The sequence below is a fragment of the Elephantulus edwardii genome, unplaced genomic scaffold, assembly GCF_000299155.1.
Source record: "Elephantulus edwardii isolate Elephantulus edwardi_28Jun2011 unplaced genomic scaffold, EleEdw1.0 scaffold00237, whole genome shotgun sequence".
NCBI lineage: Eukaryota > Metazoa > Chordata > Mammalia > Macroscelidea > Macroscelididae > Elephantulus > Elephantulus edwardii.
The window spans coordinates 87,716-107,892 of NW_006399987.1; the positions used below are offsets into that span (position 1 = coordinate 87,716).

The 20,177-nt window shown below is 42.1% G+C and overlaps 1 protein-coding gene across 1 annotated transcript; it reads right to left on the reverse strand.

The window, feature by feature from the left end:
* Window positions 1-1,378: 1,378 nt before the first annotated feature.
* On the reverse strand, window positions 1,379-17,387 carry LOC102871981 (zinc finger protein 26-like). The gene is made up of 3 exons (XM_006898804.1): window positions 17,237-17,387; window positions 16,902-17,067; window positions 1,379-2,498 (listed from the first exon to the last, which is right to left on the reverse strand). The coding sequence occupies exons 1-3, from the start codon at window positions 17,385-17,387 to the stop codon at window positions 1,379-1,381; spliced, it is 1,437 nt and encodes a 478-aa protein (XP_006898866.1).
* Window positions 17,388-20,177: the final 2,790 nt, after the last annotated feature.

A 20,177-nucleotide genomic window follows, 5' to 3' on the forward strand; every position in this document is an offset into this window, starting at 1 on the left:
CACCAACAGTGAATCAGGGTTCCAGTTTCTCCACAACCTCGCCAGCATTTGTTGCTTGCTGTTCTGCTAAATTTTGCTATTTTGACTGGGGTGAAATGATATCTCATAGTTGTTTTAATTTGAGAAGTGCACTTCTATAGGGTGACAAAGGGCAAAATTTATTGCACTTTTCAGTAGTAAATCAAGGATCATGATTGTAGTAAAGGATTATAAGATACAATGCAAAATGAGATGCAATGTCAACTATGTTAAACACATAGTACAATTCTGACTGTTAAAAGCATTACTTTGCATACAAGAAAGGCAGAAAAGAAAAACCCAATATACCAAATGTGGTTGGAGTCCAAGTCGTTTCCATACAATTTTCAGTTAAAAACAATTATGTACAATTATCTACAATGTTGTTTTACACTCTGAGTGGAAAAGACTAAACCCATTTTAATGGAACTGATTCTGACTTTGTGGCCCTATAAAAGAAAACTGCCTCATAATGTTTCCAAAGTTAAACTTTTGATGAGTATTAAAGTGCTTTATCTAACGAGCCATCAGGATTTCTACTTTTCATATGTGAAAAGATAATTCAATTTGATGTTGACCATCCAAATAAAACTCAAAAAACAAAACCACTTCAAAACAGCCCTTTCTTGAAACTTTCCAATGAAAATAAATTTTATATAAACAACTCACATAACAAATATAAAAATTAAAATCCTAACTGAAGGATATTTAGTTATTTATCACCTACTTGTTTGTATCAGAACAGGAACAGTAGAAAATAAAATCCACGAGTATATGGCAGTAATAAAACACACATGTGTGCCTTTAATAAGGTTTCTCCCAAGTATAAATGTTCTCATAGACACAAACAGAAATTATGTAAGACTCCTTTCTCACAATGATTACCATCGAAGAGTCTCTCCAGTGTGTGAGATCTCATAGGTATCCTGAAGGTGCCCATCAAATTTCACTCTCCTAGGATCAGTCCACAATGGACCTTGCATTCACACGAGTTCTCTGTCCACTATGATGGCTCATAGGTTCAGATGAGTTTCCCAAATGTACAAATTTGAATGACTCATTTTCTTACATGCTATATTTAAGTTGTTAATCTGCCATGTGTCTACGTTCAGGTGGGCAAAGAGAAAATACACAAAAGTTATCCAATGATAATACTTAATAGACCTGTATGGGTTTTTCTTCTGTTCTTCTATATACTAACCTAGATGTGTTCCAATGAATAAGAACCATCTGGAGACTTTCACATCCACTTCTTTACACTCATAACACTGTCCATTGTGACTTATTAGATTTTTAGAGACACAAAGAAAAACTAGAGGCTTCATTGCATTCCTCATATAGTTTCTCTCCACCGCTAAGCCTACTTTTGTGTTTCTGAGGTAAGAGGGATGAGCAACAGTTTTCCCAGATTAGTTACATTCATAAGGTCCATCCCCACCGTAAGGTTACTGAAAGTTAATAAGGACTGAGAACTGGCTAAATGTTTCGTCACATTCATCACATTAATAAGCCCTCTCTCTCCACTGTGAGTTGTTAAATGCGCAGTGAGGTGGGAGAACAACGTAAAGGTTTTCCCACATTTTTTACATTCATAAGGCCTCGCTCTACTGTGAATTCTTACATGTTTGGTGAGGGCTGACGACTGGCTAAAGGCTTTCCCACATTCCTTACATTCATAAGGTCTCTCGCCACTGTGAGTTCTCCTGTGTGTGGTGAGGTTGGAAGATTGCCTAAACACTTTCCCACACTCTTGACATTCATACGCTCTCTCTCCACTGTGAGTCCTGAGATGTGTAGTGAGGTGTGAGGACTGGCTGAAAGCTTTTCCGCACTCCTTACACACGTAGGGCCTCAGGCCACTGTGGGTTCTGATGTGCTCGGTCAGGTACGTGGATCGACTAAAGGCTTTCCCACATTCCTTACATTCATAAGGCCTCTCTCCACTGTGAGTTCTTAAATGCTGATTGAGGGACGAAGAATCACTAAAGGTTTTCCCACACACCTTACATGGATAAGGTCTTTCTCCACTATGTATTCTTTTATGTGTAGTGAGGTGTGAAGAAGAACTAAAAGCTTTTCCACATTCTTTACACTCATAAGGCCTTACTCCACTATGAGTTCTTATGTGTTCACTGAGGTATGATGAACGACTAAAGGCTTTCCCACATTCGTTACATTTATAAGGTCTTTCTCCACTGTGAGTTCTAATATGCTCAGTGAGGTATGAGGAACGACTAAAAGCTTTTCCACATTCTTTACATTTATAAGGTCTCACAATGCTATGTGTTCTTATGTGTATAGTGAGGGATGAGGCCTGATTAAAGGCTTTTCCACATTCCTTACACTCATAAAGCCTCTCTCTGTGAATTTCCTCATGTGCAGTGAGTTGTAAGGAATCACTAAAAGCCTTTTCACATTCATTATATTCATGCAGCTTATCTCTGTTATGAATTTTTTCAGGCACAGCGACAAATGAAGGGCTACATGGTTTACAACAATTTTTACATTTCTGCTCAGATGAAAAAATTAGGAAATCCTTTCCACATTTGTTACATTCACAGGGTTTCTCTCCATTTACTATGGTCATGGGATTATAAAGGTTTGAGACACAAATGAAATCTTTGCCACATACTTTACATTTATCAGATTTCTCTCCAGTAAATGTTCTCATAGAACAACTGCAAGCTTCTCTACATTCCTTAGATTGACTAGTATTACATCCAGTATTTAGTATGTTAGGATGTGTACTTGAAGAGTTGTCCATGAAGACCGGTTCACACTCACAGCATTCAAAAGGATTTACTTCTGGAGAATTTCTGTTCAACCCAGTAAGATCGGAAATCTGGCTGAAGGTTTTTCCACATTGAGTGTTTTCATGACTTGCACAGAGGCTCTCTACTGGACGCATTCTGTCAAAAATAAGGAACGCACTGTTGGACATATATTCTCATTTCACTATTAACCAAACTCTGTAAACATGCATGGTTTTTGTATTGTTTGACATATTAAGTCAACTAACAGAAATATTAACATTATTGTTACTGATTTTTTAAAATATTATGCTTTGTGATAATTCTGTACAAGAAAAGTGTATTTTAAGTACTCATTATCTGACTCACCTATATGAAAATGTTACGGTGTCTCAGAACAAATAATTTTTGAACTAAAAGGTGTGTGTGTATCTATCTTATACATGTTATCATTTTTCTCCAGAGGTACTGTGTTCACTTCTTTAAACAGCACTCACCTCAAATGTTCCTCCTGGGTTTTAGACTGATCTTCGCTGCCAGATGATTTGAAGATTTCTTCTAACATGGAGGACCAGCAGTTATTCTTCTTGAGTTGAATTATTACATGTTGACTGGATAACTTTTTTCCAAGGGTTTGAGATACTGGCAGAGTGAGTCAAGGTGAGGTTTATAATGTAAAACAAAAAGTAAAGAATTTATTGGGGGTGTGTGAGATGGAAACCTACTATGAATAAAGAAAGACTTATATACATTCTGCTGTATCAGAAAATTGACAATGTTGAAAAAGCCTTTAACTAGGAAAGATTTCTATATGACATAGAAATATATCATACACTATACACAGGTAATATTAATAGAGAAGAAGTAAAGTTAGCCTCCAACATCACAAGAGTGAGGGGGCTGAGAATGCCAGATGAGTGAAAATCGGAAAGCTACAAGTTTATCCTCACTCTTAAAGATAATTTTTTAAAAAATTAATTATTAATTTGGAAGACATTATTTTGTGCTAAATGATGTAAATCTAATTTTCTTTAAGACAGGGCAGGGCCTTTAAAAAGTGAGTGCTTTCCTAGTGCTCTGCAACAAAGTGGTGCTCTGCTCTTGTTAGATCATCCCCTTGGTTTTCTGAGAGAAGACAGGGTGCTCCTGAGAAATGCATGCCACGGGGGAAGTCAGTGCAGAGCAATGAACATTTCACCAACACTGTGCCAACTCTTTGGTCAGTAGGGTTTCAAAGCAGGTTTATACTATATATGTGGAAAAAAAATATCATGCCAATCTTGTAAGAAAATGGATTAGAACTTGATATAATCCCAAACCAGAAATTAATCAGTGCCTCTAAAACAACGCTGGAACAATGTTTACACCTGGAACATTTAAAGAGTCTTCAGTCTTTTAATGTGAACAAGAGAACTCAAAACTCATTTAATATAGAGTTTTATACTGGTGTTACAGAGTTCATTGTAACTCCTGAAACGTGCATCATGAATCCAAACACCATACGTGTGGTTATAATCTCATTTAGAAATAAGTTTTCTTTGTTTTGTTAATGATAGAGTTTTAGTACAGGGCATGTTAAGTCAATCTCTCCTGACATAAAAAAAAAGATATAAAACAAGCTGGTTACACTTGGTTGACAATAACTGGTTAGTTAACAGATTAAGACAGGCTTGGAAGCAGGAGTGGCATCCACTTCCTAAACATGCCTGTGGAAACTCTATAAACTGAGAGAAAGGACAATAGGTATAGAAAAAAGTTAAAGTCTTTTGTTTATGGGGTTAGTAATAGATGGCACTCAACAACAACAATATATATTGCAAAGGCCTTGTCTTCCATTATGGACTTCAACTGGCTTGACGCTGTATGATGTCACTCTTATTTTGGTTGAGAGTCTGTGTCGATTATTTTCATTATTTAAGCCTCATGTTTAGAGTCAGTAAGACCTCCAGGAGGACACTTGAATTTAAGGCCAAGGCCTTGTCTCCATTTTGGAAACTGGGTGAAGCGACTGGACTCTGTAAGACGGGCTCTCTTGTTTTGGTTGAGGGTCATTGTGGAATGTTTGGGTGTTTTTGTTTTTTTGATGTGTCAAATGCAATAATGGTTACCCACGGTGGACAGTGTTTGGTGGAGCTCCCCGATTAAAACAAGCTTGGAAGCAGGAGGAGTGGCATCCACTTGCGGAGTAGCTTGTCTCTGGAAACCGTATGAACTTGGAAAAAAGATGGAAGTAATACAAGTGTTCATGCCTTTCGTTCACAGGGTCATTAGTTGCCTCCAACTCGAAGGCACTTAACGACAACAACAACAACCACCATGAAGAAGAGTTAGAGGCCAACACTGCCATGTCACATGAAAGACTACCAAAGAGTCAGGAACAGGAGATGGAAAATCAAAGACCTTTCCCAGACAAAGTCCTCCCATAGAGCCTGAAGTCAGACTTCTGGTCTCCTAAACGTGAGTAAAGAAATTTATTCATTAAATCACCAACTTGTACTACTGTCAAAGCTGCATCACACAAGTAAGACAATGGGGAAGGGAGGCTATAAGCTCTACAGATCAAGGACCATGCTTGTTTTGTGAATTCCAATCCCACAGACAAAATACTGGGGTAAATGAGTACAATATTTTTTTTCCCCCTAAAGAAATAAAACGATCATTTTTACCTACTGAGGCCAGGTTTCTGAAGGTTTCCAACATCACATCTTGATAGAGTTTCCTCTGAGCAAGATCCAGCAAAGCCCACTCTTCCTGGGTAAAGACCATAGCCACATCCTCAATGATCACTGAGGCCTAAAACATACATATTCCATGTCAGCATGGGGTCACGTGTTCTAATATGAGAGAGAGGAAGAGAAAGGCTGAGAGATCTGGGGAACTGAGAATTCCCAGGATTGGACGTAAGGGTCATTCAAGGTCTACTCCAAGTCATATCCACTTCTGTTCACGATCTAGTCTTTTTCTCATTGACTATATAAATTTCCACCATACTAGAGGGGGATGGGAGGGAAAGTCTCCACAGTTTATGATCAGTTCTAGTCTTCTTTTTTTTCTATGGCCTACAATAGTTGGAAAACATAGAAGTTAGAGAAATGCTTTAATTAATCTCTCACTACCTTGTGAACAAAAAAATTTCCCACTTTCTTCCATAAAGGCCAATGAATGCTCTAGCACACATAAAGGGCAGGTTTGGGTCAGGGTACATTAACAATTGGGAAATCATGGAGACTGGAAATGTTTTTTTCCCTTTGCCCCTCACAGGCATGGGGACAAGCTGTAAAAACAAGCTGGCAACTCAGGGCTCTGAGATGATCATATTTTCTCTAAGAACTCTAGCAGAGTCTACCTGCTAAAACAGGAGTGTTCTTCTGGAGAATTATGAATTTTTTTGTATACCAGTCAAGCACTTTAAAAAAAACTTTGCGGTTGTGCTGTCATCCTTTCTGTTGGTTTTAGAGACATAAGCAAATACACTTAAAAGTTAAAAAGAAACAACAAATGCTGGAGAGGTTGTGGAGAAACTTCCACTGTTTGTGGAAGTGCAAAATGGTGCAACCACTGTGGAAGGCAGTATGGTGCTTTCTTAAAAAGTTGGAAACAGAAATACCATTTGACCCAACAATTCTACTAGGAATATATCCTAAAGAAATGAGAGCTGCCACCCAATCAGATATATGTATGCCTATGTTTATCACTGTGTTGTTCGCAATAGCAAAGAGATGGAAACACAAGTGCCCATCAACAAACAAATGGATAAACTGTTGTGTATTCACACAATGGAATACTACGCAGCACTGAGAAACAAGGAACTCATAAAGTATTATACAAAACGGGTGACCCTGGAGGACACTATGCTGAGTGAAATATCTCAGTCGCAAAAGGACAAATACTGCACAGTGCCACTGTTATAAAATAGGACTGACGTGGGGGTCGTGCGGAAACTAAGATGGGATAAATAATGTACACTGCATTGAAACAAATGAGGGAAAGAACTGTTTAAAAGAAATATATGATTAGGTATTATCTGCATGACAATAGTCCAGAATAAGAGGTGCATAGCAAAATGGACTGGGAGGAGGGGAGGAAATTGTGCAATAATGAAAGAATTTTTTAAAAGAGAAAAGTGAACTGGGGCTCTTCAGTGGGAAGTGTTGTGAAGCTCTGTCTCAAATACTTTGGGCATGTTCTAAGAAGAGGCTTTTCTTTCGAATAGGTGGAGGGACAGCTAAAGATAGGAATTTGCTCTGTGAGATGGATAGTGCCTATGGCAACGGGCTCAAGTGTGTCGGGGAAGAAAAAGCTAGGACAGGGTTTAGAGCTGTTGTTCATAGGGTCAATAGACGACTTGGCGGCACCCAACAACAACACATACGAAAGAGAGTTCTGGTGTCTTAATAGTAAAGAGCTGTGCTCCCAACCCAGATGAATGCAGCTTGAATGGACCAGCTGCTCCACAGGAGAAAGACGGGCAGGCTCCTCCCATGTCATTTACTGCCTCTGAGAACATGCTGGTGTGTCAGCCGTAAGCTGTTTCCACCACTGTGGTATACTACAACAACAACAACAACAACAATTTTATCAAAGAACATCAAAGGGAGCTCTGGTGACCTAGTGGTAAGGAGCTGTTCTGCCAACCCAAAGGCACAAGGTTCAGATCTACTAGCCACTCCTAGGGGGAGAAGATGGGTAATCTACTCATGTGTGATTTACAGCCTCTGAAATCCTGCTGGAGTGTCGGCAATGAGGCAGTTCAGACTCAACAGCTCATAACAACAACAACATATTAAATAAGATCATATGTTCCTTTACCAGAAATTAAAAGTAATAAAACAATTTAAATTTAATAATTTAGGGCCCAACTGGTACTAATACTTACATAAATCACAAAGGATACATCAGTCTGTACAAGTATTTTAACTCAGCCAGAAAAGAAGCTTATAAAATGGCTAAATAAAGGGAGCTCTGGTGGCCTAGTGGCAAGAAGCTGCACTGCAATCCCAGAGGTATGTGGTTCAAACCCACCAGATGCTCTGCTGGAGAAGGAGGGACAATCTCTTCCTGTACCAGTCAGATCCAACTTGACAGTACACAGAAAAAATAATAAAAATTTTTCTACAACCAGGAGAGGGTAAAATAGATGAATGGGACCTTCTAAGAATCAATTCCCTATCCAGAAACTTCTCCAACAGGGTAAAAGGGAACTCACAGACAGGGAAAAAGTATTTGATAATGACATGTCAGATGAGGGACTTATCTCTAGAATTTATAAAATACTTGAGCACCACAACAAGATAAAGGTAAACAATCCAATTGAAAAATGGACACAGGATATAAACAGACACTTCACCAAAGAAGACATTTAGATGGTCAACAAACACATGAAGAAATGTTCAAAATTCTTAGCTCTAAGAGAGATGCAAATAAAAAAAACTATGAGATACCATCTCACCTCAGTAAGAATAGCAAAATTTAACAGAACAGCAAGCAACAAATGCTGGTGAAGCTGTGGAGAAACTGGTTGATGGTGCGGCATTTTCTTAAAAAGTTGCAAAGAGAGATACCAATTGACCCAGCAATTCCACTACTGGGAATATAACCCAAAGAAACCATAACTGCCACCCAAGCAGATATATGCACACCCATGTTTACTGTGGCTTTGTTCACAATAGCAAGGAGTTGGAAACAACCTAAGGGCCCATCAACAAACAACTGGATAGAGAAGCTGTGGTATACTGACACAATGGAATACCACGCTGCATTGAAAAACAAGGAACTCATGCAATATTAATCAAAATGGGTGACCCTGGAGGACATTATGCTGAGTGAAATATCTCAGTCACAAAATGACAAATACTGCATAGTGACACTGTTGTAAAACAGGACTGACATCATGGTTAGGGGGAGACTGAGAAAGATGGGATAAATAACATATACTGCATTGAAACAGATGAGGGAGAAAACTGTTTAAAAGGGATATATGATTAGGTTTTATAGTCATAACAGGAGTCCAGAACGAAGGCTGCATAATGGAGTGGACTTGGGGGGAGGGATTATATAACAATGAAAGAATTTTTCTTTTACTTTTCAAAGAGAAGAGTGAACTGGGGTAGAAAAGTGGGCAGGGGGAAAGTGCAACAATGAATAAATGGAAATTAAAAGTTTCTGTAAATTTTCATTAAAATTAATACTAATAATAAAATCAAACTTAAAATGGCTAAGTTAATTGAACATATTAAAACGGCTCTGGCATGACTTATTAAATGTAACAGGGGTCTGTCAGAACTCCTCAAAATTAAGTAAGCTTTAGAGTTAACCTTTTTATCTGTTAAAGTGCTTAAGAAGTTTATATTTAATGATAGAAAAATTCTTGGTAGAAACACACTAAATGATGCAGAAATTTTCTTCCTCTAGTAACTCTAAGTCCAAGAACTTAAATACACACATTATACGTTGAGCTGCTTCAGCACCATACAATACTGAAATTTTACAATGTAAATCAAGACTGTGGAGAGCAGTTGAAATTGCAGGGCTTTAACTCTTGAAGTCTGTCCTAGAGAGGATGAAACCAATTTGCTCCTTGGAAGCAAGAATTTTTGAAGCTCCTTCTCACATACTTTGGGCATGTCGCTAGTCCTTGGAGAAGGACTTCATGCTTGGAAGGGTGGAGGGTCAGCACAGAAGAGGAAGACCTTGGATGCGATGGATCAATATAGTGACTGTGGCAATGGAGACAGGAGTGTCTGAGACAGTAAGGTTGGCTCAGGATAGGGCAAGGTTTAGAGCTCTTATTCATAGGAATGCTAAGAGTCAGAGTCGACTCGATGGCACATACATCAACAACTATACCAGCAGTACCTTTTCAACTGTGTCCTATGTCCCTAAAAGTTGGACAATGAAGGAAGACTAAAGAACTGTTGCCTTTGAATTGCAGTATTGGTGAAGAATACCGAATATACCATGGACTGCTAAAAGAACAAACAAATCTGTCCTGACGAAGTGTAACCAGAGTTACACTTACTCCTTAGTGTTCAGGATGGAGGGACTTCCTCTCACATACTCGCATGTCATCAGGAAGAGACCAGCCACTGGAAGAGATATGCTGGGGATGGTAGCGGGTCAGTGACAGAGAGGAAGAACCTTGACTAGATGGTCGGACACAGTGACCGTTAACAGCGAGGCTGGTGAGGAAGGCGCAGGTTAGCGCAAAGTTCAGGTCCGAACCTTCGTTATTGGGTTGTGATGATTCAGTTAATTTGATGTCACCTAACAACAACGAGGCAGAGACAAGGGACACTGGTATTGGAGTGTATAAACATAGTGGACAGCCAGCGGAGAGGCTGGCAGTTCTAATTCACTAGATGCACCGAAGGAGAAGGGTGGGCGGTCTTCTAGAAAGTCGTGGAAGCCTCAGAAACTTAGTGGAAGGTCAGCAGGAGTTTGAGCCAACCCAGCAGCAGTAGATTTAATTACTCAGGGGTGTGGTTGTGGGAACCAGACTGGTGATTGGTGCGTCTCGTACCTGAAAGCCATAAGGCACTAAAGCATTCCTTCTGTACTGAGCAAAGCCCCCGCAGAATGCAACAGAACTCACTATACCTAGGTTCATACCTTTGGTGAGGCCAAGACAGCACCAGGTGCCACCCAGTACCTTATATACACGCGGGTGCTTCCCCTATGAACTCGCTCTCCCTGTATTCCCCAGCACCCAAGTATCTCATATACACGAGGGTGCTTCCCCTATTCCCTGTATTCCCCAGTATATAAAGTGGTTTTAGAACGACACAGAAAATGCTGCTGGCAGAAGTCAAGGAAACGGTTTCATGACAGAACAAAGATGGTTCTGGAGGGCTTGGCACTCAGCATTCTCAGTCAGAGCTGTCCCATCGTCAGGCTTTGCTCAGGAGATTCTGCCATTTAATACTGAACCGCAAGCCAATGATAGTTAATACCCCACGACGCCCGCTCTGCAGGACACATCAAGAAGGGACCACAGAAATCATGGAAAAAACCCTACATAAACATAAAAGAAGGGCCCAGTCAGTGACAAGGGGGCATGGCCTGGGGATGCTTCCCAGCGTTCACTCCACTGGCATCCTCTGTCACCTTTTCAGCTCACTGGGGCACCTCAGGGCCCACGGCACACAGCTGATCATCCCACAGTTCACTCCAAGCCTCACCATGTTATTATGGCAAGGACGACTCAGTTCCCCAAAGCACTCACCATATCCTTGCTCCTGTTTCTGGGAGTGCAAAGGAACGTCCTCTCTGAGCCCAAGAAACCACTTTAATAAGAGAGAGAGGAGTGGAAGGAGGGTCACTAGGCAGACTGGAGGCAGATAAGAAATCTGAGTCCACACACCAGTCAGGTCACTTAAAATCTGTGCTTGAGATGTATGGACGTGCAAGATCGTTGCCCTAAGTCTTCCAGCTGCCTGGACTGGGATAGCTCTTCATGTGTCCCACGTAGGACCTGAAATGCAAGAAGAAGAAGGGGAGAAAACAGTGCTGAGTAAGGAGGCAGAGAGGTGTTTGGTCTTTCCATAGATGGGCTTCTAGGCCAATTCAAGGCAGTGTTTCACCGTGAGGGCATTTATTTTTAAAGGTAGATCAGCCTCCATTTTTCCGTTACATGAACCATGAAACTGCATTCTCCACCGCTACCCAGGCCTCTTTCTTCAGGCTACCAGATCACGTATTTACTCCTATCAGAACATAAGAAGGACCCAGGCCTGGCCAGGCTGGAAGATCTGCTTCTGATTTACACCCTCCAGGGAGTCAGGGACCCAAAGTTGAGATGGAGGGTCCTCACAGAGAATGGTGCATTTGTATGTCAACACACACAGTTTTAGTTGCTATCAACATAGGTGACTTTTCAGGGAAAACAGATTTTTTTCCAAGATAATCAGGCAGTGTATTGTCTGATAAGATTGCTGAACATTTTCTCTTTCAGCCTTATTATAATCAGTCAACTAGTTAATCAGAAGAAAATCACTGCATTTTCTCTAAAAGCAGTCTCCCAACCTGTTTCTTTCCACTTCGTGTCCCTCACCTCCGCCCAGCTGACTCCTACCTTTTCATTTCTTGGTCTCTGCATAAAGGTTCTCTCTCTCCCAATCTTTAGACCAGCATCTCTCCTTCCTTCCTTTCACTAATTTCTTGAACTGCACATCCTTTTTCAAAGGTATTATTTTCAGCTTGTTCACTATGCAGAATCTCTAGGTCATTCTAGAACTTTTCTGTAAAGATTTCCAGGTTACTGATGTCAATATTCAACGTTGTGAAACATTCACTGAGCCTGTCATTCAAGGAGCAGACATTCTAACAACAGATGTCCTTTGAACCATCCACATGGTGGAGATAATGAATACAGTGCAAGGTTTTCATACTGTTCACAGGGCTGCTATGAATTGTAATTGATTCAATGGCGCACCGAAGAACAATCAATAGCCACCTTTCAGATCCACAACCAATCTCCATGTCTAGGTCTCTTCGGTCCTCTTTAACTTGCTCTCAACAAACTGCCTGACGCTGCTCAGTCATGGTTCTCGTTTCCAAACTCTATGTGCAGTGCAAACACACTGCCCCCCTAGCCTTTCTCCATGCTCTTCAGTGGCTGCTGTCCACGGGCTTTCAACCCCCCCAGAGCAGACAGCCTCTTTGCTGATTTGCCACAAACCGCCTGCTACCATTGCCTCCTTCCATCTGGGTCTCTCAAACCTGCACAATCGAACCTCCAAAGTCATTTGTCTTTTATTGTTTCAGTAAGACATTGTGTGGTGGGCACAGGATAGGGTAGCATTCAGGGCTGCTGTGTGTGGGGTCACTCATTTTACGTCCTGCTGGACTTGACGACATCTAACAACAACAACAACAACAGCAACTTCATCAAGCAATGGACACTACTGGGTTCTCTGCTCATGCAAGGATTTATAAACACATTTCTCCAAACTGCACCCCCCTCTCGCCTCATGCATCCCACAATGCTATCAATTCTGTTTACTCATGTATAGAGCTAAATTTAACCACTTCCCCCCTTTTCTTTTTTTTTACTTTTTGGTTTTTTTTTAAATTTTTCTACTAGTTTATTTACAAAACTCAAATACAAATTTGAACAAATTCTTTCAATTTCCCTCACCCCCCCCCATCAAATTGTACAACCCAATGATTAGTCCCCCTGCACACCCACATCCCTCTGCTTCCAGCCTGTCCCACCCCTCCTGGATCCTTATACTCATTCTACAATAATGGTCTTATACAATATTTATCCTTGTGGGACTGAGTTAGTTCATTCAGCATAATGCTCTCCAGTCCCTCCAAAATGAGGTAATAGTTTATAAAGTTATCGCTCCTTTGTATTGCATAGTATTCTATTGTGTGAATGTACTATAATTTCTCAATCCATTCATTTGTGGTTGGACATTTGGGCTGTTTCCATGTTCTTGTGATGGTGAATAATGCTGCTATGAACACTGGTGTACAAATCTCAGCTTGTGCCTCAGTTCTCATATGCTCAGGGTATATTCCAAGTAGTGGAATTAGCCAGGTCATATGGAAATCCAAAGGGGTAAGGCGGGGGGAGCAGAAGGGTGAGGATGGGTAGGGATGAAATCACAGGGTTGCACAATTTGGTGGGTGGAGGCAGTGGGTAAAGGAAATAAGAAAGATCCAGTGAGGACCAGAAAACACAGGGTAATGATGGGCATAGTTCAATGATGATTAATTTTGTTTTATTTTAATTTTTTACAAAGATAATGTCTTTTTCATTTGTGAGTTTCCTGTTTGGGAATAGGGGCAAGTCTTTGCTTAAATATTTTTCCCTTCAGGCAGTTTAACTTGACTCTAAGGTTACTACCACACACCGTCGTTTACTGCTGTCGATTCAGTTCCAGTTCATAACAATGCCCCCACCTCATTGGGTCTCTGAGGCTGTAAACTGTAAAGGGAGGAGGCTGCCCGTCTCCTTCTCAAGGAGCCGCTGAACTGAAGGAGATGCACCGCCTTCAGGTTAAAGGTTGTTGTTGTTATGTGCCATCGAGTCACTTGCGATTCATAGCGACCCTAGGTACAAGAGCCCTAAACGCTGCTCTATCCTGTGCCAACCTTGCCGTCTCTGACACACTCACTCCCACCACCCCAATCACAGAATCGATCCATCTCATCAAGGGTCTTCCTCTCCTACGCCATCCCTCCACTCTCCCAAACATAATGTCCCTCTCCAAGGACCAGTCCCTCCTTGCAACATGCCCAAAGCATGTCAGACGAAGCTTCAGAATCCTCGACTCCGTCGGATTCACCTTCTCCAGGACAAACCTGTTTGTTCTCCTAGCAGTCCATGGTATATTCAACACTCTTCTCCAGCACCACAGCTCAAAGGCATCAATTCTCTTTCTATTATCCCTAGTCACTGTCCAACTCTCCGATGCATAGCACATAACTGAGAAAACTACAGCCTGGATCAGGCGCACCTTTGTCTCCAGCCTGACATCGTTGCTCTTCAGTACTCAGGTAATTCAGTGAGAGGTCCCTCACAGCTGACTTTCCCAATGCAATTCGTCTCCTGATTTCCTGCAACTCGTTAAAAACTACGCCCCAGAGCTCCCTAAACCCATCAGATTCTCACTGTCCCAGAGTCACAAAAGCCAACACAGATGCCCCTCCATGGGTTTCCAAGGCTGTCAGTGGTGGACTGCCCACTTCATCTTCAGACCCGGTGGTGGGTTTGAGTCACCTGAGAAGGTGAGCAGGGCAACTCTTTACAGACCATGCCACTGAGCGTCCAGAATGTGGGAGAAGGGTGCTGACCAGCCCTCAGGGTGCCAACAGGACCCAGTCGGCCCTGGAGGAAGTGCAAACAGGGTGCCGTTCAGAGCACCACCCGAAGATGGTACACCTTCGTCTCCTGTTCTTTGGCCAGGCTGTCAGGTGACGTCAGGCCTTGGAAAAAGATCATGCTGGGGAAAAGTGGAAGGTCTGAAAGAGACCATCGACAAGATAGACCAACACAGTGACCGTAACCATGGGGACTGACACAGTGACCATAACCATGGGTGGGCTCAAATGTATCGGGGATCGTGGACGTGGTGCAGGACGGGGCTGGGTGAAGGCCTGTTATTTACAGAGCTGCTGGGAGCCGTAGTCCACTCCTAGGCACTGAACAACAAAAGTTATTTTTAGGACAGCAAAGATTCTTGGGAAAAGGAAACAGGGGTTCAGAACACATCCGCTGATGTTAGGGGCCGTGGAGTCACTGATCCACACCCCATCCCCTCCTGTGCCATCCTCGCTGTCTCTGACACACGTGAGCCCATTGCTGCAGTCACGGTGTCAATTCTTCTCGTCGAGTCTCTTCCTCTTCTTTGCTGACTCTCTACCTTTCCAAGGAACAGCCCCTGCTAACGACCAACGTATGTGAGATGGAACTTTGTCATCTTTGCCTCCAAGGAGAACTCTGGCTGCACTTTCTCCAAGATTTATCTGCTTGTTCTTTTGGCCGTCCATGGGATATTCAGTACTCTTCTCCAACACCACAAGGCATCAATTCCTGAGCCAGCCTTATTGTCTCTGACACACCTAACTCCATTACCCCACTGAGTCAATCCATCTCATCAAAGGTTTTCCTCTCTTGCACTGTCCCTCCACCCTCCAAAATATGATTTTTTTTCTGTCAGTAAAAGGATGTGAAACAGCTATGATCCACAAGGTGCAGTGAGAAATAACGATCACCAGTGGCTAAGTTTCATATAAAGTCTGAACCGTGCCTTCCCCCTTTACCGACATCAGCTGGTATAAGTTTACTTGGGGGGCTCCCATCACTGGCGTCCAGCCCGGTGCTACTCCTGGAGACCAATCGGGGGCTTTCCCCAGGTGGTTGATTTCCACGGGGGGGCGGGGGGGGGAGACTGCCGCATTGTTCTCCTGATGGGTTCCAACCTTCATCCTTTGGGACAGCTGGACCAACACTTAACTCTCAGTGTGTCACCAAGGCTCCTTAGCAACTGGCTGCTAATACTATGACCCTCACCCTTCTGGCAATCAGGAGACTTTTTAAGACTTAAATTAGGAAATAATGGTTTCATGACTAATTTTTTTAGCAAGGCAAATTTCTGCATTGCCATATAGTAGTTTTTGGTTGACTTTTCATGGTTTTCTAGATTAAAAAAGAGTGGAAAATCAACATAGCATGAGCATTACTATATTTGCTATAGTTAAGGCTACCTAACTAATAAGTGGCATGGTCAGGATTCAAACCCAAGCAGTCCAGCTCCATAGTCAAGGCTCTTCTTAATTATGCTACGGTCATATTTTTATTTTTTTCAGGCTACAAAACTCAGTAACATTTTCCAATCTTTGTTTTATACAATCTTATAGAACTGACAGCTTCCCCCCACCTCCAACAATTATAATGACTATGGCTGCCTTGCAGTCGAAGAAATTCCATTAAATATGCCTCTAAATAAGTAAGTAGGGATGACAGAAGGAGAATTGATGCCTTTGAGCTGTGGTGCTAGAGAAGAGTGTTGAATATGCCATGGACTGCTATGAGAACAAACAGGTTTGTCCTGAAGAGGGTGAAACCTGGCTGCTCCTTGGAGTCAAGCATTTTGAAGCTTCGTCTGACATACTTTGGACATGCTGCAAGAAGTGACTGGTCCTTGGAGAGGGACATCATGCTTGGGAGGGTGGAGGGACAGCGCAGGAGGGCAAGACCCTCTATGAGGTGGATTGACACAGTGACTAAGGTAATAGGGGTAGGTGTGTCAGAGACAGTTAAGGTTTGGCTCAGGATAGAACAGAGTTCAGAGCCATTGTACACAGGGTTGCTATGAGTTGCAGACGACTTAACGGCACACAACAACAACAACAATGCCACTAAATATTCTCCTCCCGATTCTGATTGCATCCACTCGTTCCAATTCCGATTTCTTAAGTTCTCATCTATTCATCATAAGGACCTATAATCATAACAGACGGGATGGGGAGGAATATTATTCCTCATTACATTTATATATATATTTTTTCTTACCAACATGTAACAGTAGTCCTGTCTGATGACGCGCAGAAAACAAAGGGGAGGTGACCGGCCAGCGAGGGGGGCGGCAGGAGCAGGACCAGCCCCCGAGCCCCGGCCTCGACCTCTTCCCACGCTCCCGGGACGAGCGGATGCTGATCTGAGACACTAGCCTCTTGCTCAGAGAAGATTCCCACGGTGGGACTCGATCCTGCGCCCAGAGGCGCAGCGGCAGCCGCTCACTGGTCGGGGCTGGGAGGAGACAGGGCGGCTGGCGACCGAGAGCGGTGCCTGCAAAGCGGCGACAAAGAAGGGACAGGGAGGTGGCGGCGGGAGGCCGGGCTCAGGAAGGCTCCGGGAGGTTCGTTTACGAGCCAGGCCGCGCCTTTGACACTGAGCGCGGCACCGTGACCGTGAACTTGACCGCGCAGGACGCCGGGACAGGCGGCACCTAGCTCACCCCGCAGCAGCGAAGCGAACAAACATGGCTGCCGGCCTTGAGACCCGCAGCCCCGCTTCCGGTTCCGAGGGCCTGCCCGCGGGTGCCACCTGGCGGCTGTGAGCGGCAGTGCCTCCCCCTTGGACTTGGAAAAGGGGTTTCTAAATCGCATGTGGAATATTTGGAAAAGTTTTGAAAACAATTCCTTATTATGATTTGAGTGAAACTTGGTCAAGCAAGTGAATTTTTCATTCAGCCATTTGTACCCATTTTATACCCACAATGTATTTGCACTCTCCCCACTTTACCCCTGTAATTCTGATTTCCCTGAATCCTTCCACACCACACTAGGTCTTCTTTTTCTTTAGTGCTGTTGTGTTGATCAATTTCTTATTGTATTCTGATTTTTCCCTTCACTGCAGAAGATCAAAGACCACAGCCTTCAATAAAGTAGTATCTCAACATCAATGGAAAAAAAAAATCTTCACCAGTGGACCAATAGGCAACATTATGATGGATGGAGAAAAAATAGAAGTTGTCAACAATTTCATCTTTCACCCAACACCCATGGTGGCAGCATTCAAGCAACCAAAAGACATATTGCATTGTGAAAATCTGCTGTCAAGGAACTTTCCCACATGCTGAAGGGTGAGGATGTCTATGTCAAGAATGAGATGTACCTGAGCCAAACCATGTTCTTTTCATTTACTTCCTCTGCATCTGAAAGTTAGACAATGAATAAGGAAATCACAGAAGAATCAATGCCTCTGAGTTGTGGTGTTGGCAGAAAGGATTGAGGGATGGCCAATGAACAAACGAATCTGTCTTGAAGGAAGTGTATCCAGAGGGCCGCTTAGAGGTAAGAATGGTAAAACTTTATTTCACTTAATTTGGGCATATTTTCAGGAGGAACTAGTACTTGGAGAGAGACATGTCCACGACCCTTCTGCGCCCTTTTCTGCTGCTGCTGCTGCTGCTGCTGCTTTCCACAACCCAGACCTTACATCTCTGTGTCTTCTGAATCTAAGAGTGTCAATGCAGGGATTCCAAGATCAAAGGATGTGCTTCCCTTCCTGCTCTTCTTTCTTGATGGTAACAAGATTGCTTTTCTCCAAGAAATATTTCTTCAAACCAAACATGTAATAAAGAATCAAAATTTCTGAGAGCTGACATTATCTACAGCTTCAGAGACCACTGGAAGGTTTCTGTGTAACAAGCTGTTTCAGGGAAATGAGATCCTGGATCTTGATTTTGAAACATTTTGTGTTGTTATATACCACTTAGTTGGAACTGACTTTAGTTGACCTTCCCAGGAGTTTTCAGAGGCTGTAAATCACATGGGAGGAGAGTGTCCATCTTTCTCCCATTAAGCAGCTGGTGGATTCCAGCTTCAGGTTGGCAGCACAACTCCTTTCCATTAAGCCACCAGAGCTTCCTTTTGAAATCATAGGGTTTCAGAAATTACTGAGACATCTGGTTAATACTGTTTATATATCCACAAGGGATTTTTTTAATGGTCCTATTTGAAGGATATGTGATTGTAATAGAAAACCTCTGTCTTGAAGGATATGGAACAGTGAAAGAAAAATTTGTTCCTGAAATCAATCACTTTAATCCACTATATGAAATTATCTAATAGATGACCATTCACCAACCATAACTTATCCTCCTTGCGAACTGAACCAAATAATGACTGTATTTCTTTGTGTTCAGGAGTATTATATCTGCCTTTGTCAGAACATTTTAGCTTTGGGGAGGGGAGTGCAGTGCTGGTGGTCATGAGTTCTCACTCAGATGGGCTAGTATCTCCCTGCATTTGGTTGTATTTTCCCTTTTAATTCCTGAACAAATAATCTTAAATTCATTTTAAGTACTTAGAGATTTTTGTTTTGCTCCAATACAACAACACTTAAAATTTTCACTTGAAGATCATGTCAGATAAACTAGGAAAAGCTCCTATTGGATCTAGTAACAATGGGGTCATTGTGACCCCATCAAGGGAAGCATCTACAGAATGGTTAGAGCAGAAGGAAATTTCTAGCAGTCACAGGAGCTGGTTGGAGGTGAGGGGACAGAGAACTACAAGATCACTCTTTCTCAGAGATTTACAGCTGAGATGAAGGAGTGGAAAGTGGTTTAGGAAGGGGTCCCAGAAATGCTAGGTTAGGGATTTTGGGTAGTTGGGAAAGATGTAGGGGTATTCAAATGTTGAAGGAAAGTTTAGTACAAAAAGAGAGATTGAAGATGCAGGTGCCACATGGGAATACATGGTGTAAAATGACTAAGAGGAAAAAAGAGTCGAGGCCTAGAACACCCCTGGAGAGAAAAGAAATTTCTTTGAATAGAATTAGAGTAAATTTGGAAATGCAAGAATGTTATAAGAGATATTTTCAGATTTTGCAGCCAGAGAGCAAAATTGAAATCTACTAGTAAGTGATTTCTCAGGGAAACATCAGGCTATTCAGAGCTTGCTGTTGTAAGAGAATCAGAGACCACTATTTAAATCTGGTGGAGTTCAAAAGCAAGCAAGCAAAAAAGTGAGAAAGCTGTCAAGTGGGAATAAGGAAAGTATTCAGGTATGTCCTGACTGGAGGCTATTGACATGGGGAAATTAGAAATAGACAATGATTGGTGCATTTTATGTAATTTTTTTTTTTTTACAAGGATGTATTTGGTTTTCTCTGGTAGATCCTAATTTGGAAGCAGGGGGAAATAGAGATTGCCAGCTATCAAGTTCTTGGCTTTTGGGGGCTAATTTCTATAGAGATTATTGTTTGTTTTCCTGAACTGGTAGCTGTAAAGGTTGGTTGCTATAGATTGTGAGTCTGAGTTGTATTTTTATATGTTCTGGCCATTGCCAATTTAGTCTCTCAAATAAGATATGCCACCAAATAAAAGGAAAGTAAAATTTCAAGCCATCATAAATGGTTTCAAGTGGATGTCGATGGTTTTATCAAAAAGC